The sequence below is a fragment of the Camelus dromedarius genome, chromosome 18, assembly GCF_036321535.1.
Source record: "Camelus dromedarius isolate mCamDro1 chromosome 18, mCamDro1.pat, whole genome shotgun sequence".
Lineage (NCBI taxonomy): Eukaryota > Metazoa > Chordata > Mammalia > Artiodactyla > Camelidae > Camelus > Camelus dromedarius.
Window position 1 is genome coordinate 25,625,854 of NC_087453.1, and position 25,725 is coordinate 25,651,578.

Genomic DNA, 25,725 nt, shown 5'->3' on the forward strand with positions numbered 1-25,725 from the left:
GTAAATGACTGATTGGGTCAAAATCTTACCACAGCAGCATTTTCCAGAACGAGTGTATAGACAAGTGACTTTTTAAAGTGAAACCTATTTCTCTATTACTGATTCCCCAGAGCTGCTGATATGCTGTTGGTCAGAATTCCCAAAGGTGTGGGGTGGGAACGTCTCCCCAACCTTTTACCTGGAGAACCGTCTTTTTGTATAACTCCTCTTACATTGTACCTTTGGCTCCAGAATTCCATTGTAGACTCTACACTATGGAAACCTTGCCCTGGAGTTCTTGCATTTTTAAAATAGGCCTGTGACTTTAATAAACTGCTGATGGGATTTCTGACTGTGTAACAAAGTGTAAAGGAACTTTCCTGGCTCGTGTGTGTGCGCGCGCGCGCGTGTGTGTGTGTGTGTGTGTGTGTAGCTGGGAAACAGGAAACAGTGGCAGGCAGATCTACACAGGGATAACTCTGAATTCTCTACCTGACATCCTGCTCAGTTCCAGACCAATATATCCAGCTGCTCAAGGGACTTTCCTGTTGGGTGTGCCCAGACACTTCAGTCCAGACAGGCCCAAAGGAGAAATTGCTAGATGCCCTCATGTCAGCACATGGCAGGATTATCCACCCAGTTGCTCAAGACAGAAACCTAGGACTCACGACCAACATCTCCCCTGCCCTCACACCATGCAACCACACTGAGTCCTGCAGGCTCTAATGCTCCGTATCTTCCAGATCGGAACCTCCCTTCCTCCCCATCACTCTTGCCAGTGCTGCTGGTAAGGACTTTGTTAGTTCTCTCTTGATGGACCAGAGTCTCCTCTTGGGACAGTGGGAGTAGTAATAGTACCCATCTCACTGGGTGGCTGTGAAGAATAAAACACTTAATAAACATAAAGCAACAATCTCCTCTCTCCTCTACTAAATACCTACCCATTCAATAAATATTACACGTATGCCTTATTTCTGGATTAGTGCTTGGCGCTAAAGTCACAGGGTAGATGTGTTTTCTGTGGGCTCAAATGTCTTATGGTCCAAGAGAGGAAATACATGAAAAATAACTGAGATGAAGTATCCCAGGTGGTGAAGACAAAAAGGAGGATACAAATGGACCAGTTCAATCCCAGGGAACTGGGAAAGAGGTCATGGAGAGAGCCGGTGACCTAATGGGTCATAGCCATTGAACAATCAGCCTCTTGGTCTCACCTATGAAAGTCCATTTCATGTGACACACCTCCTCCCACAAAGCAAATGAGGCAAACCCTGCCCCGGGAGTCCCAAGTCGGTGTCCTGCTCTGCCATCTCTACCTCCGCAGCTCTACCTGTTCCAGGTCTAAGCAGGAGAGTAAGTCTGCTGTTGGGAGTCCTTGGGAGGCCAAATAAGCTATTTGACGTTTCTGCTCACTCACTCATTGTGGGTTGACTGTATGTTTGGCAAATTTTTGCATATTAATATTTGCCTTACCTTAATCTGAAGGATGAGAGGGACTTCTTCCAAATAGAATTTGCATTTGCTTCTGCAAGGTGTCCCCAGGGTATAACCAACCAGGAAGTATTTTGAAAATCATTTCAGTCTAGGTTTTTTTCTGATCATGTGGTAGTATAAATTCAAGCCTGGAAATTGTGTAAGGACAGACCTGTGATCTGAAATTTTGGGAAGGCTCTTCTCCCCCTTAACCCTGAGCAGAGGCCTGAGACAGACTGAGAGTGATTTGCTGGGAGTCACTTACTTTCTAGATCACACTTTCACTCAAACTGTAGCCATTTGTAGGGTCTCAGTCCCCGCCCCCACCTTGCAGGGGCCAAAGACATTATCATCTCTGCATCCACAGGGTCTCTGAAATCTACTCTGCAGTTTTCTGGAATAGCAGACTCTTCTGGGTAACCACAGCTTCGACTTTGGTTTTTCTTGGTTTCTGGAGAATTTGTCTATTATTCTAAGCACGTTTTTGTTTTGTGGTGAGAAGCTGTTTCAGAGTATCTAATCTGCCATATTGCTGGAAGTGGGAGTTTCCCTCTGAGAATTAGATAGACAGACAGACAGACAGGCAGGCAGATAAACCAAACCAAACTGTGATCTTGGACTTCTAGCCTCCAGAACTGTGAGAAAACACACTCCTGTTGTTTAAGCCCCCAGTGTATGGCATTTTGTTAGGGCAGCCCTAGCAAATGAACACAGTAGCCACCCGTCAACTTTAACAACTAACATTCTGCCATTCTTGTTTCATGTCACCACCTCCCCATCAGTCACTTAATTTTTGGCTGGATTAGATTATTTTAAAGCAAATCTATGACATATTACTTTATTTGTAGTGACATTATTTTCGATTTCTAATAGGCAGGAACTTTTTAAACACAACCACAGGATCCACGTGGCTTATGCCCAAGAATTCCATTTCTAGGAATTTATCCTAGATCCACCTGCACATGTGCTCCACTTGGCCTTTGGGGAGGGACTAGCATTCGTATATTGTGGCTTGTTGACAAGGTCCCCTCCATCACTCCCCACCTTCTAAGGCCAGGCTGCTGCTACCCCCAGGACCTTGCTGTCCCCTCACCAGCCAGCACCCTCAGGCTCTCCCCACATCCCCTGCGCCAGAGCCATGCAACCCCCCCCCAACCCCACACACGCGTGGCGATGGTTCCACTGGTGTGGCTTCTACTTACCAGGAGGCTTGTCTGGGGACCCCCCAACTCTGCCTCAAGGGAGGAAAGGGGACACAGGGACCCTGGAATCTCACCTGCTCACTCTCCCTCTCTTTCTCACATTTAAAAACATTTCTCCAAGGTCAGTTCTATTGTTCCATTGTTATAGAACCAGAATTGTATTTAATATTGAGGTAGACAACTCAAGAAGCAATAGAAGGTACAACTTAATCAAAATTAGGTAGAATTTTGAAAAGTAAATTTAAGAGCAGTAATTAATAAAAAAAGATTGCTCCATACTACTATGCCTAGTTTAAAAAAATATCTATAGATGCACATAGATCTTTGGCAATCTAATCAAAGAAAATGCTCCCCCTGCCGCCAGCGACCCACCCCCCACCAAAGAAAAATAAGAGATGCCACGGAACTTTCATGAGGCTTTGTTTTCTTCCTGTGGAATTATATTGTTTGGCCTTCTAAGTCAGTTTCAGAATTTCACCCATCCCATCTTCATCTCTGTTTAAGGAAAACAGGTAGAGGTCATTTATTAGAGGATTAGACAAATTAATTCTGTACTCCTCCTTTTATTACTCCTGTACTAATATTACTTCCTTCATTATTTAAACAAATATTTCATTTTCATGTCATTTTCCTTTAAAATCAATAAACTTTTATCTCCTACAAGGATGCAAAGCCTCTGACAAGGAAAAACCCTTTCCATTGCTGGGGTGGCTCCTTCGTCCTTGGAACACACCTGGCCTCCGAGTTTACGGAGGCCGTGCCCCAAACCAGCTTCACAACTCCCAACACCCAGCCGCTTCTGAGAGGGCTGGAGGGCTGCAGCAAGTCTGCTCTGATTCATGACCTCTCCCTCCTTACCTCCAGCATACACTCATGTGATCTGAATCGTATGCTCTCTTACTTCTAAAACATTTCAAATCCATTTCTCAAACTATACAAACCCACTAAGGGATTAGATGTGAATGAATTTCCACTCATGAACACCAAATGATGTAGTATTTCTAATACACATACTCAGCTTTCTACCCCAAGAGCACATGATCCAAACCTAAAATACAAGGGAGCAAATCACTTGTGTCGAAATTTAAGTTAACAGGACTGCACAGAGTGCCAGCCCAGTAATAATATGGGAGACAAAATATACTCAAGCTGTGAAGAGAAAAGAGCCAAGGCTCAAAGGACAACAAAAGTCCTTCTGGACTAATCCAAGAGCCTCCCAAAGTCACCAAGTCCTGTCCACGGCAGCCGCCTCCTCACCACGAGGCCACCAGCTGCAGGATCGAGGTGTGCTGCCCCAGGATGGGACAAAAAAGCCTGGGGGAAAACTGCCTCATCCTCCACTTGTTCCCCGCATTGTCCTCTCAGCATGGAATAGAAAATTGGTAGTGGTAACCCCTCAAATATGCGACCCCAAGCAACTGGGGTGGGGTGAGAATGCCACGTGTGAACATGCCAGCACACAAGCCCACGCATGCACACGGGAGCACACGCACAACTCCAGACAACGCGGCCAAGCAGATCATTCGGAAATGTACACTGTGAAACAATCTGAGTTAGGAAACTAGGGTTGTAGCCACCACCATTTATTTATCTAGTTCATACCTAAGGATAGAAAACTATGGTAGTGCTGGAAATGCAAAGAAGTCCTTGCCCTTAAGGGGCTTACAATCTTATCAGGGAGAAAGAACAGGCACATAAAAAGTGGGACCGTAAGAAAGCACAGCTAACAAATGCCACGAGAACTCAGAAGGCAGCGCCGTTTAAGGACTCGGGATAAGGAGTCGCAAAGCCCAGTTCTAGCCCCAACCTGGTAAGTCAGTTAACTTGTCTGGGTGCGTTACCGCAGCTGCCAAATACAGCAGTGAGACTGAGAGGCTGTCTACATTTGTCTGCATCATGATTCTGATCAAAAGCTGAGGAGTGTTTTGGAGGAGGTGGCCCCTGAGCTGCACACTGAAGGAAGACAGGGGACGGGGGACTGAGGTAGGCCTAAGCGCGGGGTTCGGGGAGCAGACGAGCGTCTCAGGGAGAATGGGAGTGAGGTAAACGGGCGGCGGTGGCAGCCCTGAGGCACCGCTGACACAGGGCGCAGCAGTTCCTCACATTTACATCCAGTTACAGTACATGATTCCAGAGAGTGGAAAATACCAAAGAACAATGGTGGCATTTTAGCAAACTTTTCAATTTCCAGAAAATATAAAATAATTTAACATTATAACTCTACATTTAAAACTGACATCAACATACTGTTCCAACAGTCAAAATGTAAACCAATTCAAAATGTACATTCTTAGTAAAGATAACTAAACCTCTTGATTCAAAAGGACATTTGATACAAATTATACTATCCCAATGATCCCAACGCTTACTTTCTACTATTCCATGCACTGTGGAAATAAAAATTTGTAAGACAAGGTCCCTGCCCTTGAAGAGCCAGCAGCCCGTTGAGGCAAACAACTGTGTCTACTGAGAATGCGCCGTGATCCACGGCGTGATCAAGGAACGAGCATCGACTGTGGAGTAAAAAAGGCGGATTCATCCCTTCTAAGTTCTGCAGCGGAGAGAGGTCCATCGATGGCTTAAGGAGAAATGAGTTTGGCAGAGAGTGTCTGGGGAGGAGAAGGCCTCCAGGCAGAGGGCACCTGGCTACGACAGGGAGGAGTAAGGAACTCGGCGAGGCCAGGGCCTAGCACAGGTGCGGCGTGGCTGGAGCAGAGCGTACCGGGCTACAGCTAGGGATACGGAAGCCTGGACTAAGTCCTATGGAGACAGGGAGCCACTGCTTGCTATGCGTTAATCATCTACTAACCCTGGTGTTTATAAGGTTGGGAAGAGACAGGAAAGAAAGTGAGCAGTGAGGTTCTGCCCATGCCATGAGCAGTCACTGTAAGCTCTTCTCAGCAAATCACACCGTTCAGCAAACTGACCCCCCACCCCACCCCATCACTTCCTTTCCTCCTCTCTTCTTTTCCTTCATGACCTGCGAGTCTTCAAAATGGAGCTCGAACTGGAAAGGCAGAGGGGAGGAGCAGACAGGCAGACTAGAAATACACACGTACGGCTAATCAAGTTATCATAAGGTAATGGTTAATTGTATTGTACAAAGGTCTGCAGATCAAGAAAGCTAATTCTTTTTCAGTAATTTTCTAAAAGTGTCTAATTCACCTCAAGTGAATTTCCACATCAAGTGGTGGAAAAATTCATTCAACGGAAGAGATATACACAGAACGCCTGCAGAAGACTCTGTTTCTTAAACTGTTCTCTGTCAAGTATCAGCGGTACAAACACAATACCTGAGGGTTTTAAAGCCGATCGTCATCACACAATTAAGGTCTGACCAAAACTGCATTGCTTGGCCTAAAAAATAAAAGATACCACATATAAGCCAAGTTTTCAGTTCTCAGCTACTGCCAAAATATGCCAGTACGTGAAAACACCACCTAGTGACTAACGCGCAGCACAAGGCAGATGCGACCAAGCCGTCCCGTTCAGGGTGGACACAACTCCAATTTCTCACAGTAATGCCACAGAGCCAATTCTGCACAAGTAACACTTTCTTAAAATCTCATTTTATAATGAAGAAAATAATTCTGTATATTTTATTTAACATTCATCCTTAAGTTACAGTTATGTCAAAACAATCTGCTTCTAATGAAAAAATCCTTTGTATAATCCTAACAACATGCGTACAAATCTTCTACATTTCTAAATAAATTACATGCATGATATACATTAACCAATAAAGAGTATCAATATGAGAATTCAGGACATTTGTTTTTCTGCTTGGAGATTTAACTACCAAATCACACACACAGACAAAACAAACCCATAAAGCAACGGTGTGTAATAGGTAGTGAGAGACACGTAAGCATGTTTAAGATGCCTGTCAAAGAGGCTTTTTTCTTTCTTACTTTTAGGCAACAAAGTATTTTTCAGTCCTTGACACCCTCTCACACTCACCTAGCACCACAGATGCAAGGACTTACAGTAAACGTGTACAATCTCATGCTTAAAACCTAAAGCATGCATTGACGAGAATTTATACATTATGATCTATTGTACTAAGTGTGCAACCCATACTACTGCTAAAATTTTGTACATTAAATTACCCTGCAGCATTTTGAAATTTTAATATTTATGCAAAACAACTTATGAAAGATTCATGAAACAAGTTTTCAAGGATCACCTCCAGGCTGTTCACACAGGCATTGGTTTGGTTAAAGTGGGGAAACGGCAGCAGCCTCAGGTTCACACCGAATGGACATGGTACACGTGTGCAGGTCAATCCACGTAGAAAATACGTATGTACACAAATGGCACAAAGGTCTGTGCAGCTGGAACCACCAGTGCAAATACATGCATTTGAGGTACTTATTTTTCCCATGGTCAGGTATAATTATGCACAGTCATGTTTTGAGTGCTAAATATTTCAGACCTGATCAAATGAAAACTTGTAGTAAATGTAAATATGACATACTTAAATAGTTCATTTCAAAGTACTATATTTTTAATGAACATTTGTTTAACATTATACATTTTTACATACTTAATTTAAAATATTTACCAACCAATAAATTTTCTCCTTGTAAAGAGACTGACTGGTAATTATACCTGGCCAAGTGATTTAAATAGCATACTTGAAATTCTAGCAAGAACTGTAGTGAAATAGTAAGATATTACATTATTGCTTCATTGGACTGCAAACCTAAAAGGCAGAGATAAACAATGCTCCGTGATGCACAGCGAATACCCAGAATAGCGGCGCGGGGCCCCACACGATCTGACGCGATAAAACGCTAAGCGCTCTGCACACTGTTGATGCCATTGGCATCCACGTGGATGTCAGGCTCCCCGCACAAAGACGAGGGAACAAAGCGGCTAACAGTGGGACACAAACAGCTTTTAAGCTCTGGCAATTCTTGTTTCAGACGTTCCAACTGCTCCACTTGGAATATATTTGGCTGTTCAGGCATCCAATCATAGATCCTATGATGAAACAAACACAAAACATAAAATAGTGTTATTTTATGGTTTACTTAAGACCGGTCTGACTCAACCTTTTCAGGAGAATTTACAGAATGCCTGGAATATCCATTTACGTTTATTTTATTTTATTTTTTCTTTAAAAGATGTAAGCACCAGTTCTATTTAAAAATATTTCTCTTCTTCCAGTCTTTCCAATAATGCAGAATAGCAGCACTGCCTTTTGTTCCCCTGATGCAAAAGGGCTGATTATAAAGCAACTGAATCAGAAAATGAAACCTGTAGCTTTTAGTGATTCTTCAAATATCTTCTCTCCAAGTTAATCAATCAGCAATGCCTTATTTTACAGACGGGAATTAATACGAGGCAGAGATGGAATTCATACCCAGTTCTGACTTCAAAGCACTGCAGATCAAGAGGACAAGGACTGCTCACCAGTGTGAGAGTTATCCTGAAGCTACGTAGAACTGGCAGACGTACGTAGAGTGGAGAGCCCAGAACAAGCCCCATGTGACGATGGCAGTGCTGGCACTGCTCACTGGCAGAGAAATGACTGTCTTTCATGCCTCAGCGTGAAAGCCAGGCAACTAAGCGAGGCACTATAAGGCACTCTTTCTAACATTACAGTAGGGAAGAATTTCTAAGTAAGATTTTAAAAGTATTGATTCTATTAAGTACCAACTACCTTAAAACAAAGACTTTCTGATAATTAAAGACACGCATAAGAGAATGAAGAGTGACCTCTGGGTCAAGGTATCAGACTGAACAGAAGCATCTAAGATCATTCCATATGTTCTGTTTCAGTTAGCAGGATGGAAAAGTCCACATCACAAGCCAGAGGTGGAAAAGACGAAAAGCTGAGTTAATAGCAGCCCCAAACCCCCCTAGAACTGGGGGTGAAGGGCGGGGCTCAAACAGGGAGGTGAGTCCAAGCCTGGAGCAGCAGCGAGTGGTTCCCTTCCTCCCACTCCCTTAGGGGGAGGCTGCCCCTCCCACACCTGACGGCACCTGGCCGACGTGTATTTCCAGAATTGTACAGGAAATCTGGAATGGAGTACAAGACCAGGTGAGTGCTTGGGCATTTTATAAAACAGGCACCAGCATCAGGGAAATTAGAGATGGTACACCCACAACAAACACTACATACAGAGCCACCCCTCCTACCCCGTCTCTCTTCCCTCACTGGATTCCAAGAACCGCACAGCCAAACCTGGACCCGCTAGGTAGAATGTATAGATTCAAGGAATGTGACTAGCCCCAAAGTAAAGTTTTTAATCTACTGACAGATGTATGACCAAACAGTCCCCCCAGATCACCCCACAGTGAAACCCCATCAGCCCCATTCACACACTAAGAGCTTCCGACAGGCTTTGTAGCTTCCAATTCCTTATCAGGAGAAGCAGCCAAGGATTTCCAAATATGTGAGACAGTGAGCAAAAGAAAATTCCAAAAAGCCTCCCCCCGCCAAAAAAACGTCCTGGATGCCTTCAGAGAAAAGTAGTACTTTCATCAAACGAGAACATGATGTGTTTTATATACACATACATACAACTGAAAATGAAAAACACAATAGCAGACATGAAAAACTCAATAGGATGGGTGGGAGATAAGGTTGAGGAAATCTTTGAAAGTGGAACAAAAAGACAAAGGCAGAAAGTAGGAGAAAACATAAGAATTTTTAGTCTGGTCCAAGAGTGTATAATATGCAAAAAAAGGATTTCTATAAAGAAAAAAAAAACTTATAAAAATGGAAGAAACAAAAATCAAGCAAATAATTCACAAAAATTATCACCTCTTCAAGGACATGTGTCAAAGGACTAAAAGGGCTGCCAAGTGTCCAGCACAATGGATGACACCAGCTGCACAAGACCCACCTCTATGAAAGTTTGGACCACTGGGGACAAAAGAGAAGATTCTTCAAACTTTCCAAAAAGAACAAATATCACATATGAGGGAGTGGGAATTGCCATGGTCTCACACCGCTCAAGAGCACAATGGGATTGTGAAGATGGGGAAATGCTTTTAAAATTCTGAAGGAAAATTATTCCTAACATGGAATTTTATGCTCATCCACAGTACTTTCAGACATGCAAGATCTCAAAAGCATTTACTTTCCATTCTTTTTCAAGAATATACAGAAGGATGCATTCCATTACAATGACAGTAAAGCAAGAGAGAGAAAAAGCCTTGGACTACCGGAAACAGGAGCTGACCCAAGAACTGTCAGGAAGCGGCCATCACTCAGGATGGCAGCTGAGCCCAAAGAAGTCAGCCAATCTGTACAGAAGCAGCCTGAGCGAAGGGGAAGGCATGCTAAGAGCTATCACTCCAAGAAGGCCACTGCCACTCTACCAGCTCTGTAACCTATGGACGGAGTGCCCTGAACCATCAACCACGTGTTGATGAAGTTCCCACTCGACCTGACAGGTCCATCACGCACCGGCCTACTCCGGAGGACTGGCAGAAGGCTACAAGGAGCACAGAGCAGCCCATTCCACATGACCACATTCCCGCTGTCCTCCCAGTGCCTGGCCCACAGACAGATGCCTCAGTGTGCTGAGCTAGAGACTGAGCGGATTGCAAAATCAGTTCAGAAAGTTAAGACCAGCATCGAAAAAGGTGCAGGCCAGTGGTACAGTGGACTACCATTTAAAAAGCACACAAACATAAACAGGAAATCTGCAAGGGGCATTATTTTAAAATTGTTTCAGGTATACACTTGTAAATACACATATCTACGTATGCAATGGCTTGCAATGTAGAATGCATTTCTAAATGGGTTGGGGGTCAAAGGGTTTGAAAGTCACTGCCCAAAAGAAACGTATACACATACTCTAGGACACGTGGTCAACGCTGTTTACAGCAAACATTGTAATACAAAACAATGGCAGCCACCTAAACATTCTCCAACAGAAGAATAAATTGTAGCAGAGTCATATAGCTATGAAGGTGAACAAATTACAACTATGTGCAACACATGGATTGATTTTAAGAATATAACATGTAGAAACTCTGTTCTTAGAAACAATGATCAGTACATATATGTAAACTAAAAAATGTGCAGTACACTGTATATATGTATTTACACACAATAGAACATATATGCGCGAACTGTAACAATTATACCTAATAAAACTGTAAAAGGAAAAACAAGTAGAAAAAAAAGTAAAAATAAAGCTTAGAGCCATGCAAAACTAAGTTTTTAACTGTTTAGTTACCAAAATATGAATTTTAAAAATTTAAAAAGAATAGTAATTTCATAATCAGTTATGTCTGAGGGAGGATAAGGGAACAGAATTAGGGAGAGGTACATGGGGGACTTTAAATCTAATAATAATGTTCTTTATCTTTAATGGGTGTCTGTTACTGAATTTTTAGTAAATCACTGCATAGACACTAATTTTTTATAAAAAGAGGAAACACTCCTCAATTTACCCTAAGAGCTGAGTATTATCCTCATACTAAAATTAGACAGCAACCTGAGAAAGGTAAATAAAGGCCAACTTACTCATTATCACAAATGCAAAAATCCCAAATATCAGCAAATCAGTATTTGGCCTGAGAAACTGAAAAGAAAGTTGTCATTTTTACTGATATCGGAAGTCTATAAGAAAAAATAGGTATTGACAACTGGGTTTAGAGGTCAGAGGAAAAGGTCTGGTGGATATATATATAAATTTGGGAATATATAAAGATATGAAAAGCCACAGGACTGCATGAGATCACCAAGAAAGCTGGTGTAGTCAGAGAAGAGGCTTAGGGCAACCACCCCCAGCCCAAGATGGCTCAACATATCTGGGTTAAGGTCCAGTCACATGAATTTTTAATAAGCTTTCCAGCTGACGGTGGCATACTCCAAAGTTTGAAAACTTCCACTGACAAACAAATGTTAAGATAAACCTCACGCTGAACGACAGAATTTTAACTAAGTTTAATATTTATAATTTTATAAGATGTTCATGAAAAACAAATACCTATCATAAATCAGACCATTAACTCCAAATTCCTTCAATTTCTTTCTGTTTTCAGGGTCGTTGGTATCATCACCCCAGCAGAATATGACTAGTCCCTTAGCTTTTGCCTCTTGAACGTAGGACGGGTTTCTGAGCAGGTCTTCAGTATGTGCATTTATCCCCTAAAAGAAAAAAAGTAAGTTGCTTGTGTTTTAAGGAGTAACTTACTAAAGGCAAATGCTGAATGGTCACATGCTAGATCAGTGTTCTCCAAGGCAGAATGGACAGGGAAAGAAAATGTTAGAATTTTTTCTTACAACTTATGTTATCAAACAAGTTTACAGTCTAACCATTTTAGATGATTCATAAAATCCATGTAGAAAACTAAACCACAAAACTCATTTAACCTAGACCTGGAGGGAAACCTTTTTTGTTGGTCATTTAATTGCTTTTCACTCTGAGATCTAATTATCTTCATTTTAAGTACAGCTATCTGCTCATTATACATAGGTAAAAACTAACCAGTCTGATGTGTAAAGTAACACACAACTTTATGTACCAGAGCTCGGAAACATTTTTAATAAATATTTAAAATTTAAACATAGTTTACCAGTAGATTTTCAAACTGTGCAAAGCTCATTGCAATGGGGGTTGTCCGAGATCTGAGGTCCATGAGTTCAGGGTAAATATCAGATTTCCCTTGGGTCAAAAATAATATGGGGTATTTGTTCTGCTTTTGCCGAACCCTAAGAAAGATAATTAAAAAAATTTTTAATGGGGAGATAATTATAGTTTTGAAATTACAGAAAGTACTAAAAAGATAAAGAAACAAAAAGTAAAAAAGCATACTCTCATTACTGATATAACCACCAATAATATACACTGACTTTCAGCCAGAAAGGGGAAAGTTTAAATTATTCTGTATAAGAGTTAAAATAGCCTCAGAAATGGGCAACAAGAAAGCCCCTGAGGGCTTACAATTTGGTAAGAAGGATGTTATATGACTGTAAACGGAAACACAGGGCGTGAGGTGCGAGAGCCCAGGGGCACGGAGGGTGTTCCAGGAGGTAGTCCTGCGGGTCGTGAGACTATGTACATAATGGAACCGAGAAGACAAACCAAGGGTGAAGAAGGGCAACTTCCCTACTTCCAACTATAATCTCTGTACCCTAAATCCTAGCTACCGTCTAAGAATTTAGGAGGAAAAAACTGAATTACTCACATTGTGCAAATATCTGCATCAAATGAAGAAAATACTATTCTCCGCTTCCCAGAATTTTCTAAGACAATTTTTAAAATTATATCCAAAAACAGATTCATGTCAAAATATGATGATAAGTTACCATCCCACATTCCATCCTAATGGAAGAATAGGAAAACAACGGTCAGTGAATACCCTAGAATCACAGTGCTAGGAAAATGGCTTCAGGGTATCTAGTCCAACTTGTTTCACAGGCGAGGAAGGCACAGGCCTGTGAGAATGATCATAATCAGGCACAGAGACACCTACATACAAAGTAATCATAGTATCGACTGACTCTTGCCTTAATAAGATGAACAAAATAAAAACTGGACATCTACTGTGACTAAACCATAAACCATAAGTGGACAAAAGCGCTCCACTTTATTTGCTAACTCACTAACAAAAAAATTCTGGTAATTAAGAATTACCAGCTAAAAACCTCATTCTCTGAGTGTTAGGCATACCAAGTATCCTCTACAAATAATAAACATAATTTTCTAACTATAGTAAAATACCAATAGCCCTGCTGATACATTTTAAATATTAGTCATTACAATAATATTTAAAAAGCTATAAAAACTAAAAATCACCTATTAGGAAAACCAAGGCTGAGCACTACATGTTGTTCTATGTTAGCCAGGACCAGCTTCTCAGACACAGCTACTTAGAAGACATGATTTAAGGGCAACAGTTATATATCATTCTGGCCAAAATAAATACCAAGTTATTGCTCCAACCGCCCAATCATGGTGCCTGAATTAACTGCTTCCAACGCCCCCCACTCCACCCAGCCCTCTCTCCACGCATCCTATCCATCTGCCCACACCCCCATCTAATACATTCAACAGTTAAGTTGTTTTCCTCAATGAGAAGATGATTACGTTCCAGGAAAGCAAGGCTTTATTCTGTTATCTTCACAACTTAACTACAGCATCCAGAAAATGCCTGGCCCATAGCAGCTTCTCAAAAAATAACTGCTGAAAAAAAGAATGACTAAAACTCAGAGTGAGTGATTTAAAACACATCTGCAGAAATTTCTTTTCCTGGTTAATTATTACTCCTATTTTTTAAACAGAAAATTGCTTAGAAATTACTTAAGGTATAATATTAAGATGGCGGGGATAAGAAAACAAAAACTCATCAGAGTTACAAAGTCCTGATTGTCCAGACAGCTCTCACTGGTCACTATACAAGTGTGCCCAGAAACCGTGCACAGTGGTGTGCACCTGAGGCACAGGTAAAGTGAAATTTCTACTGTAAAACTCCACCACTACATTTAAGTACTCAGATATTAGTGTAAGTGTAAGATATACTGTATTTAAAAGGTCCAGAAAGCACTGTGCTCACTGGAAGAAGCCACAGTAAGATTTCAGTTTCACTTATTCCATTAAAACAGAGACAGCAAAGAATACATTTAAAGAAACAGGAGAGGGAACAAAGAACGTGGTAGAGAGAGAATGACTTACCCTTTGTTGGCAGATCCATTTTATTTCTATGTTAAATCCTACATCTTCTGGCAAAGACTCTAAAACCTAGAGTTTTGTTTGTTGGTGGTAAATTTTTTTTTGTTTTTGGTAAGAAGAACAGTGAATAAGAAGGAAAAAAGAAAAATAGATTTATTATTACAAAAAGCAATCTATAACAAAACATATCACTGGTAAGGATAAAATATTCTGTGCCTTTGAACAGAAACCACTACCTTTTCCCATAGTCAAACTGACAACCTGGTTGATGAGTTGATAAGTTGGCTGATAAATAAACCAACCTGGCTGATAAGAAAGTCAAAAGAAATTAAACAGCAAAAGCAACAGTCTTTGGAAACGTCTGTGGTAACTGATCACTACTACCACAAAGGTGATCTTTAACCTAACATCCTTTTCACCATTACTACTGAGCATCTAGCGAGCCGAAATCAGACAGACAGCCTCATGAATTGAAAGACATTTATCATGTTTCCTGAGTTCCATTCAAGCGTGTTAATCCATTTAAGACATGGTTATATGAAAAACCATGATTTCTAGCTTGTTTTGAAGGTGTTGATGCTTTACTAATACCATGGTGATAACCCCCAAAAGATTTTATCTCCAAAATAAAGTGGCCCATAAATAACTAAGGCTAAATCTATATAAATGAACAAATAATATGAAGTTAATTTATCTAAACTAAATTACCTAGGCACTTTTCAATAAGACCATTTGGGCACCATAACCAGAAAATCCAATCTAAAATATGAAGCTTGGTTATTAACTTACGAAGAATTGTTTAATTTTCAAACAAACATGAAAGTCAGACAAATACATAAGCATGCCCGGGGCAAAACAAATTTGAAACAGATTGTTTTTAACTTTGATTTATTTCAAGTGTTTAGAAACCACTTAATGTATATAGTATATATAGAATTATTTTTATAATAGTAAATAAAAGAATGCTAACAGAATAAGATCATAACCTGGAGTCTGGTGACCTAGGATCCAGCCCTGGGTCTATACGAACCAGCTGCCTGAAAACTATAGTAAATACAACAGTTTGTACTCAATTTCCTGTGGGTTTTTTTGGCTTTCTTCTTGGATGTGTGTAGCCTTATTTAATGTATCTGTCATGTTTCTTCTGGACTAATGCAAAATTAGAAAAAATAAGGACAATAGCATGTATTAGTGTTAAGACTGGTCAACATCAAATCTGCAGAAAAATTCTCCTTTAACATGAGATTATATTCAGCCTTTCTTGGTTTTAAACTTTCTCTGTGATTAAATTACAGTGATGGCAAAGTGAGTGAATAAATGTGTTTAACTTATTTAGCTAAGTAAAAGTTGTCAAACCTTTGCTACACCATTTTTTAATACCTGTTTTTCTGTTCTACGAAATCACAAGTTTAGAAATCATAAAATCTCCAAAAATCAAATAATTTTAGCATTTTGGACTAGAAGGAATGACTTAACTGGCCTTCATAAATACCTGGAAAATTATTTAAATCATGTTTTAAATGCACTAGGACAATGACCATTTTAGGGCTCTCATAGCATCCTTTTTGGGGGGTGAATAATCATGATAAACTGAAACATATATTTTTGTTTAAGAAATCTACTGAATCTGATACACCACCAGAAAAAGACTGTAAAGAGTAAAAATTAAGAAACGGAGCCAGCAAGAACAAAGGCAGACTCGCTTGGCCAAAGACAGTGTCTGGCATCCATGTGGGCTTGCCTGATGCTGTCAAAGGAAGTCCTCTATGAATAGGGTCTCGTTTTTAAATCTTCATGCTGGTCTTTGTTACACTTTTTCAAAGTGAATTCTTGAAATCTGTATCTCATTTTAAGTAACCAGGGTACTTACTTCCTTTGGTTGGAGAATCTTGTTTGTCTCCAAAAGCTAAGGATCAGTTTGAAATATTATAAAAATGTCTCCCCCATTATCAATCCTCCCTCCCTCCCCTCCTTCTGTGCCCTCCCCTTCCTGTTTATATACAGAAACATGTGAATTTCCTATTCTTACCAAATTAACCTATTGAGGTGGGAATTTTATTCATTTGACCAAGTTACTCTTAAGGGAAAAAAAAAGTAGCATAGGGCACCCTTTACAAGAATGCATCTTCTCTGAAAAGTAGAAATGACAAGTTTATATTAGTGTTACCTTTTATGTAGCCTTTTTAGTGCCCATTTAAGAGACCAAAGTAAATTATTCAGATACAATAGAAGTAACGATAGCCTCGTCCTAGGTTTCCCAAAGAACTTACCATCTTAAGAGAAGGAAACGGCTGGTTTTCAGAAAAGGAACTTTCTTCCTCGACCACAGATTCTGAAATTTTAAATTATAAAAAGATCAGTAGACAATAATGCCATTTTATCACTAAGACCTTTTCCCAAAATCTAAGGGGTGAAAAAAGTGATGCTTAAGCAGTTATCAGATCCTTTTATATGTAGTATTTTTTAAAAGGCTCTTGTATTTATTAGTTTTAACCATTAAAACCGCATTTTTGAAATAGCAACATTTAATAGAAACACCATAGTTTGTTACCCCAACAGTGATTATTTTCTTATAAAAACTGCAATATACTTTTAAAGAAGTCACAAACACTGATTTGTTAATTCTCAATGGAATTAGGGGCTGCTGTATCATCTTGCTAAGACTTCCAGCTGAAATACCAAAATCAGCTCAGAAGTTAGAAACGAAGAGAGTCTACAGGCACCACTGTGTTTGGCACCATCACCATTTAATCAACAATCCATTATGTCAAGACGCACAAGAATTTTTCCCAAGAGAAAAAAATTTACTATCAAGATTTTCTTTTTTAAAAAAGCCCCTCAAAACCAAAAAACCCAAAAAAAACACAACCCCCCCCCACCAAACCCAGTCCAGTGTATCACAAATTCAAATTTTCCAGTCAAATAAAGGTAAAATTCATTTTACTATTAATAGTTATAAACTATTTACAAGCTTGTGAAGTTCTATTTGTGCCCTGGGGATCTCTGCAGTCTTTGGCACAGCAGTTTCCTCATAAGGGCATTCCAACTACCCTGCTATCACAGCGACAAATAAACATCTAGTGAGTACCTACTACATGCAGAGTACTGTATGTGTCGCAGGGAATATAAAAACACTTTTCCCACCCTTAAGAGGCTTATATTCTAGTGGAAGAGACAGGATATATACAAAAATAAAGGGTTATAAAAAGGACACGCTAAGGCTCAAACGATGACACAGACTAGTAAGTTCTACGGGAGCAGAAAGTAAAGTGGAAATACAAAGGGATTCTGTAAGCAGGACAAGCTTTGAGGAAACTGAGGCACAGAGTGGTCAAATAAAGTAACCTGCCAGAAGTGACAGCTGGTAAAGGCTAGAGCTGGATCCTGGCTCTGGAGCCAGATTGTGTATGTGACATATTCTGTACTGTGTAACGCTTAAGAAGGTCAGGAAAGATGGCCAGGTTCAAGATTATAAAGAACTCTGATCATCAAGCTAAGAAAACTCATAAAAGTAAAAAAAAAAAAAAAAAAAAAAAAAAAAAAAAAAAAAAAAAGTCATGCTTACTATGCACGACACAAATTCATTTGAAAATTAATATATATAAAGCCTTCATGTCTACAAAATTACATTTATAGTCCAGTATTCTATTCATTAAAGTCACAAAGAGTACATTAAAATGGATAGGGAACCACACTACACAAGCTAAAAATGAAAACAGTGTTTTAATACTGGTACATACCTTTCAGATCTTTAGATTTTAGTGCAGTCACATGAGCGAGCTAGAAAACACATACACACACAAGAAATGCAATCAGAAAAAAAAAAAAGGCCTTGGCTTGTAAAGATATGGTTAACAGAACTATAACTTGCAAAGCTAGCAAGTTAGAGAAACTTATAACATGTAGAATCTTCAGTTTAATAATAAGCACTTACCACTTTATGTTTTACATTTACATACATGCATATAAGATTGTGATCAAATACTCAAGTAGGGAAGAAGAGTATTAAAATTATTACGTTAGGAAACTGTTTATACTCAATCAACCATTTATTTAGGTATCAAATGAGAATAGGAAGAGGGATCATGTAAAATTACATGGTGAAAAATACAAGGATCTTAGTAGCACAGGTATAAAGATCAAAAACAGCATAAAAGGCCAAGTGTAAAATAAGGGTGAAAGTGGACCAGAGACAACCTCAGACGACGGCTGACCCAACAGCCTACACTGATGGCCTAGCCCCTCCGTGAATGCAAAAACCGGTGGGGTCCACGATAATCGTAGGATAAGACAGATTAGCACAAACCCATTCTTCCTAATAGAACAGGAAACCAAAGCACACTCTACACATGCTATTTACATATATAGGCATCCCCATATGCAAAGAGAACATTACGATACACAGACAAGTACAAATAATACCAAAACTAAAAGATAATTTACATTTTACACTATTACTACTACCTTTAACAACTGGAGTTGGTCAAACGTTAACTCTTTTACTGGAATTTCAAATAATTCAACTGGATCAGCATCAAATTTCTAAAAAAAAAAAAGAAGTAGAAGAAGAAAGAAAGAAATAAGAAAGAAAGAAATGGGTCCCAAACTATTACTGAATGTTTACCCTAGACAGATCTAGTATCTTAATTTACTGATGAGAGAACAATTGTTTGGTGGCCACTGGGAGCTCGTGCAGGGGAGCCCTTCCTACCTACCACTACCTACCAGCTTCCCCCACCCCCCAGCTTTTGTTTTTAATGTAGGTGAGGGTGCCTGGAAGAGAAAAAGAGCTAGGAGGAAGCTGTGGCACTGATGGCACACTGAGAACCAAGCCAGAAGTCAGTCATTTCCCCTATTTCCTGTCATGCTGTATATGTTTTATTTGGACATATACCCACGCAACGTGACTAGGAAATCAACATGCAAGCACTATCTAAGGATTAGTTTCTGTCACTAGGTTTCCAATTTTTTCCAAACCTTTTAAATTAGTTTGGTTTAAAATAGCCACAGAAATCAACTGTCATGAGAAAATTGTCTGATTAGTTATAAGCAGTAACGAGGAACTCTATTATTAATGTTTTCCCAATGAGCAAATCTAATTTATTAGATTTTAATACCATATCAAATGTCACACTGTGTAGGCACTTCTATCTTAAGGAAATGAGTTAATGTACCACCAATAAATCAATCCAACAAATAAACTAAAATCTATTACATTTATATTCATTAATGTACATATGGTATGAGACTACATATGCATAAACGTTTCCTGGAAAGATACACAAGAAACTATTAAGAGTAAGGGAGTACAACCAAAGAGAAAAAGGAAAGGATGATTTAATTTTCATTTCACAATCTTCTGAAGTACTTTTATAAATGAACATGAATTGGTTTTATAAGGAAAATACCACCTTAAAAATTAATACTAAAAATGTATATGATTCATTGCTTTTGTTTCCCAGTTAACTCAACCAGGTTCAACTTTAAGAGCAAGACAAAGTCTGGTGAAAATGTGGGATCAGCTACACTTGTCAATTAACCCTCATGGATTTTCAGAAATTACAGCTAGACTCAAACTTCAGTCTTGGTTACTGAGTTCCTTCACCACTCCATTCCTTCTTGTTTCACTTTGCATGAATGTTTCCCCACAGCAAAAACAACCTGCCTCAATTCTAGTAATTCTATCTCTGTCATCTAAATAGGTACATCTCCTTATTATCCTCTAGGGAGCCTAGAAAACACACACTGATAACACCTTTTCACAGAAAGGGAAGGGTCCTTTTCTACACATCACAGTAACCCACACTCATATGACTGATCAGAATCGACTAGCAGGCAGAGCCAGGGGCCTTGTCATACATTTACACTACAACATGCAGCGTCTGTACATGTCAGCAAACTAGCTTTACCTTCAGAGCAACTCGATGGAAAATGATATCCAGCACAGTTTTAAAGAAAATGCCAAAGGAACCCTCCTAGTTTACGTACCTGAGAAATCACTTGGTTAATTTGTACACTGAAGTCCAGGCACTGTATAACTATCACAATTATTTTTGAACAACAGCAATTACAATTTTTAAGATTTTTACAATTATATGCGTTTTCAAATCTCCTTCTGGACTTTCTCCTCTATCACGCCCTCTTCTCCATTTTCACTGTCTCTACTCCAGTTCAGGCTTATCTTAACCTTTGGCCCACATTACCACTCTGACCTGCCTCTAGTCTCTGTCCTCTTAAGTTAACCCTAACATTGGGTACCAAAATATTCCTCTGCAAGTTTAGTTCTGAACATTTCCCTATTTGACTCTCAAGTCTTTCTCATCTCCCGAGATCCCAAGTCTAAAACCCCTCACTGAGGCCCTCCACTATCTGGCTCCAAAGCACTTCTTCAATTTTATTTTTCACCATGGCTCTTCCCACTTTAGCCAAATTATATAAGCCTATAAATTTGAGGAAACATTCAAAGCAGAAACAAAGGGAGCCCAGAAAACAAACACTGTGATAGCTTCCTTTCCTACCTCAATATAGGGACAGTGGTAGACTGATACAGAAACCACCTGAAATGTCTTTTTGATAAATATACAAAAGCAAATTCAGCAATACAGAGTCCTCACACTAGAAAATTAATATTCCCATCTTCTCGTCTCTCGTCATGTTGTAGGAGCTTGAGAGAGGAAAGGGCTGGCAGTAATTCACCAAGAAAATGAACCGACCAACTCTTCTTAACAAATAATTACATCCATAAGTATCTGCAGGGGATTGCTTCCAGGACCCTCATGGATATCAAAATCCACAAGTGATCAAGTCCCTTATATATAAAATGGCATACTATGTGTATATAAAACATCCACATTTTTAAACCTTTTATCTGACTGAGTTTTATAAAGGAATTTAACATACCTTTTTCATAGTCAAACAACAGGTGAGATCATGATACACCACAGGCACAAAATCTTTTGAAAGATGTACATCAAATTCCACAAAGGCTGCACCCTGACAGAAATAAACAAACAAAACAAAACACAGGCATTTGAAAAACATTATTTGGCCCACAATACATCTAAAACTATAAGGACATAAATTTACTGTTCACTTTAAAATTACAGACTTATATTTTAAAAAACCAAACCAAAAAAAACCCTTCTTCATGAGTTATTTAATGCTATCCTTCAAGATTTTTCTAAAAAGAAATTTCTTCTTTTAAAACAATTATAATTTCTTTTTTGCAACAGCACATCAATTTTTTCCTGGCAAAACAAACAAGCACTGAGACCCACTTGAACACAAGTGGACTCCTCTGTGGCAGTGGACAGCCTCCACAAGTGTCACCTCCGCTCCTGCTATTAGCAGAAACAGAGCCTAAGAGGAGCCTGGAGCACAGCTACCTTGCACCTTGCTGACCCCGCATACCTTAACTGGATAGCGAAGCCTCAGAGATGAGGTAGGAAAAAGAATAAGCCGCAGGCTCCTGGTTCTGCTCCTTGTTGCACTTGAGTAGCAGATTTAATAGCTTTTCTTAATAAAACACCTCAATAATCAGATTGAGGAGGAGAGGGGCTTCAAGATGGTGGAAGAGAACACGGAGCTCACACTCTCTTACAAGGACATCAAAGATACATCTGCATGTGGCACAATTCTCACAGAATACCCACTCAACTCTGGTGGAAGATCTTGTACAAGTGGAGCTACAAAAAAAGATCTTCACAAAACTTGGTAAAAGGAAAAAGAGAATCGAAATGGGATCTGTGCCCCAGGGAGGGAGCCGCAAAACAGGTCAATGCCAACAACAGTGTACTCTCTAAGTCTGTGCGACAGGCAACAGGCGACAGGCAACAACACAGGGTGCACTTCCTGGTGGACATCTCTCATGGAGGAATACATGGTGGCTCCTCTCCCAGCAGAAGCTCTCCATTCTCATCCACCTAACACACACTCAGAAATGGACCTAGGGGCTTGTACTCCAACAGCTGGGGAGCTGAACTGGCCCCTGACAGGGCTGTGACAACCACAGAGCAAAAAGGAGGCCCTGCTCAACATCCAGTGCAGGTTCTGGTCACCACAACACCAATCACAGCCCCTCTCAAGGGGATAACAGCCAGCACACACAGAGGAAAGACATGGGAGCCATCCATACTAAAAACAGCCCTCACAACAAAAATTTTAGACACAGACAGTCCACACAGGGATGCTCATACATAAACACAGCACTTCAAGATCACAGTAGATAACGGTTACTCCTAAATTCATAGTCAGAAAAATATAAGATGAAGATGCTAAGGAACAATGAAAGAACCTGAAAGAACAATGAAACAGACCTCTACAGTTTATCAGAACTTGAGTTTAAAAAGGAGATGGTAAAAGAACTAAGAAATTGAGAGGCTACTGACAGAAATGTAGATTACTATAAAAAGAAACTAGGAATTAGAAAGAGCCCCCAAATAAAATTAGATAATTGCTGAGTCGAAAGCTGAGCTAAAGACAATAAGTAGCAGATTACATAATGCAGAGGAATGAACAAGTGATCTAGAAGATAGAATAATGGAAAACATCCGATCAGAACAGAAGACAGAAGAACAAATGATAAAAAAAAAAACCCCACAAACAAAAGCAACATAAGGAATCTATGGGATAATATAAAGTGTACCAATCTCTGCATGACAGGGGTCCCAGTAGGAGAAGAAAGAGAAAAGGGGATCGAAAACATATCTGAAAAAATTATGGCTGAAAACTTCTCAAACCTAAAAAAGGAAACAGATATTCCAATTACAGGAAGCATGGAGGGTCCCAAACAAGTTGAACCCAAACAGATCAACAATAAGAAGTATTATAATCAAAATTGCTAAAGTTAAAGATAAACAGAAGATTCTAAAGGCAGCAAGAGAAAGAGTTAGTTACAAGGGAATCCCCCATAAGGTTATCAGCTGATTTCTCTACAGAAACGTTGCTGGCCAGAAGGGAGTTGTGAGATATATTCTAAGTCCTGAAAGAGAAAAAAATGCAACATAGGATACTCTACCCAGCAAGATTACCATTCAGAATAGGAGAGAGAAAGGATTTCTCAGACAAGCAAAAACTAAAAGAATACAGCAATAATTAAGCCAATCCTAAAAGAAATATTGAAAATCTACAGAAAAGAGAAAATCACATAATTACAATGAACAGCAAAAGAATAAACATAAAGATGTAAAAGGCATCAACATCATAAAATGTGGGAAAGGGGAGATTGTTTTTTCTGTTTAGAATATGTTTCAGCCTGTATGATTACCAGTCTAAAGCAAGAAGATATAGTAATGGGTTAACATACTTGAAAAACAGGGTAACCACAAATCAAAACCTTACAAGAGTCACAAAAAATGGAAAGAAATCAAGCATAATACAAACGAAAATCACAATAGAAAAGGAAAACCAAAAAGAAAAAAAGAAACAAAGAAGAAATACAAAATCACCTGGAAAACAAGGTTTAAAATGGCAATAAACACACATCTATCAATAATCACCATAAATGCAGATGGACTAAATGCTCCAGTCAAAAGACACAGCGTGGCAGACTGGATAACAAGCGCCTACAATATGCTGCTTACAAGAGACCCACTTTAGGGTGAAGGCCACAGGCAGACTGAAAGTGAGGGGACAGAATAAAGAGGAAACGGTAATTCCTACTGAAAAGACAGAGCAAGCAGAAATGGGCAACAAGAATGATGTGCATGCCAACTGATAGAAGCCTAAGCAGAAGAGAGGTGGACACAAATTAGACTTAAGGGTATACATTTAAAAACAGTGAGATCCATTCTGACTACAAATTGTTCCAAATAAAGGCTGAGAACATAAACTGACATAAAAATTTGTGCATTCACCAAAAGAAAGCCAGCTGAGATCAAAGGAAACAAAGTCTGAGGATTCTGTAATGTGTCTGTGGCCCAGAGAAGGGTTGTTTAAGAACAGACAGACATGTCCATCCCTTACCCAGCTTTAGGTCAAGGATGGTGCGCACATGTGAGTATACACGGATCAGAGAATAGAACCATAGAACCCTACTTCCTCGATGACTTCTGAAACAGGAAATAAGCTTAGCTCCTTCTATTGTCAACAAGATAACAACACAAACCATTTCTCCCAAAAAGAAACAACCCTGCAATCCCTAAACAGGTACAATGATTAAACATATGAAATTACAGATTTGCAGGTTAAATGTTTAATTTTACATGATCACCATCCTTTATGATAATTTTACTGAGATAAAACTTGATCCCAAAATTTATGTAAGCAAGGTTTAAGAAGTAAGCCAATAACAACCAAGACTGCTTCAAAGATGTTTCTACTATTAAAACAGGGTTTCGCTCAGTGTAAGAGCATGTGATTTCATGCACAAGATCCTGGATTCAATCTTTAGTACCTCCATTAAAAAAAAATTAAAACAGGCCAATAATAACATAAGACATTCTAAAATGTGATCTACATGAGTACAAAGGATTTCAAAAGAAGAAAAGGGCTTAATGAAATTCCCTCTCAAAAAGCACAGAAACCCTGAAAGTTCTTTAACAGGGATCTTCAAGTGTTTACAGCTAATAATACCATGTTTAGATTAATTAGTTCACTACAATGAACTAAAACTGGTTCCAAATAATGAACTACAGCCCAACAAGATGTCATGAAATACAAAATGCATCATTATTTTATATACCACTAAGAGGGAGAAAAACAACGCCAAACCAGGACAAGCTAAGACAGTTATAAAACCCATCTCAATGTTAGTCGTTAAAATATGGAAAAAGTTTGTCTTAGAATAGGTATTTGCTCATATGAGTGATAAACATATGACAAATCAAGTTTATTTGCTGAACTACTTTTTAAAAGGTATATGGAGGACACACACACACACACACACACACACAGGAAATAAAATGAGACTTTCCTCCATTTTCCCCTTAGTTTAACTTTACAACATGAGGCTTTTCAGTCAGGTGCAGAGGAATGGGGGAAAGGATGGGAATACACAGGTTTTTATTTAAAATGTCAAGTTGCAGGTGCTGAAAAAAACTAAAAAACTGAAACTAAAAAAACTGACCAAAAAAAAAAAAAGACTATCCCCTTAGAATTGTATCAAAGGAGTTAAAAAATTTAACATAATCAAGCTGGTATCTACAATGTTAACTGACAGACTTACAAAAAAAAAAGTTCTATGAAATCACTATCAAATCCTTCTGTAAGCATTTATTTCCAAAGTGAGTAAAGGAGCACATGAATTCAACTGATGAAAACCAGTGCTTAGTGGGGACTGTTTTTCTTGCGTCAATCACTCAAAATTTGTTATTTCAAAAAAAGGATGCTTAGGATTCCATTGTTCCATCCTAATCTTCACCATGAATCTAAATACAAATGCTAGAAATACTTCATATTCACTCAGAAACTTACTCAGGAGCATACATGTT

The 25,725-nt window shown here is 39.2% G+C and overlaps 1 protein-coding gene across 5 annotated transcripts in view; it reads right to left on the reverse strand.

Moving 5' to 3' along the window:
* Positions 1-2,971: 2,971 nt before the first annotated feature.
* Positions 2,972-25,725, reverse strand: part of GPCPD1 (glycerophosphocholine phosphodiesterase 1) — a 49,949-nt gene continuing 27,195 nt past the window's right edge. For 3 of the 5 annotated variants that reach the window (XM_031434220.2, XM_010994556.3, XM_031434223.2), the window contains 9 exons: positions 21,197-21,289; positions 18,761-18,838; positions 18,037-18,076; positions 16,567-16,628; positions 14,300-14,365; positions 12,813-12,949; positions 12,201-12,336; positions 11,612-11,772; positions 4,222-7,640 (listed from right to left, as the gene is read on the reverse strand). In XM_031434220.2, the coding sequence (XP_031290080.1) occupies positions 7,451-7,640; positions 11,612-11,772; positions 12,201-12,336; positions 12,813-12,949; positions 14,300-14,365; positions 16,567-16,628; positions 18,037-18,076; positions 18,761-18,838; positions 21,197-21,289 (963 nt within the window). In that variant the 3' untranslated portion in view covers positions 4,222-7,450. Of the gene's footprint in view, positions 3,150-4,221; positions 7,641-11,145; positions 11,204-11,611; positions 11,773-12,200; positions 12,337-12,812; positions 12,950-14,299; positions 14,366-16,566; positions 16,629-18,036; positions 18,077-18,760; positions 18,839-21,196; positions 21,290-25,725 lie in introns of those variants that run through there. The other 2 variants (XR_010376663.1, XM_031434221.2) reach the window with 2 other exon arrangements.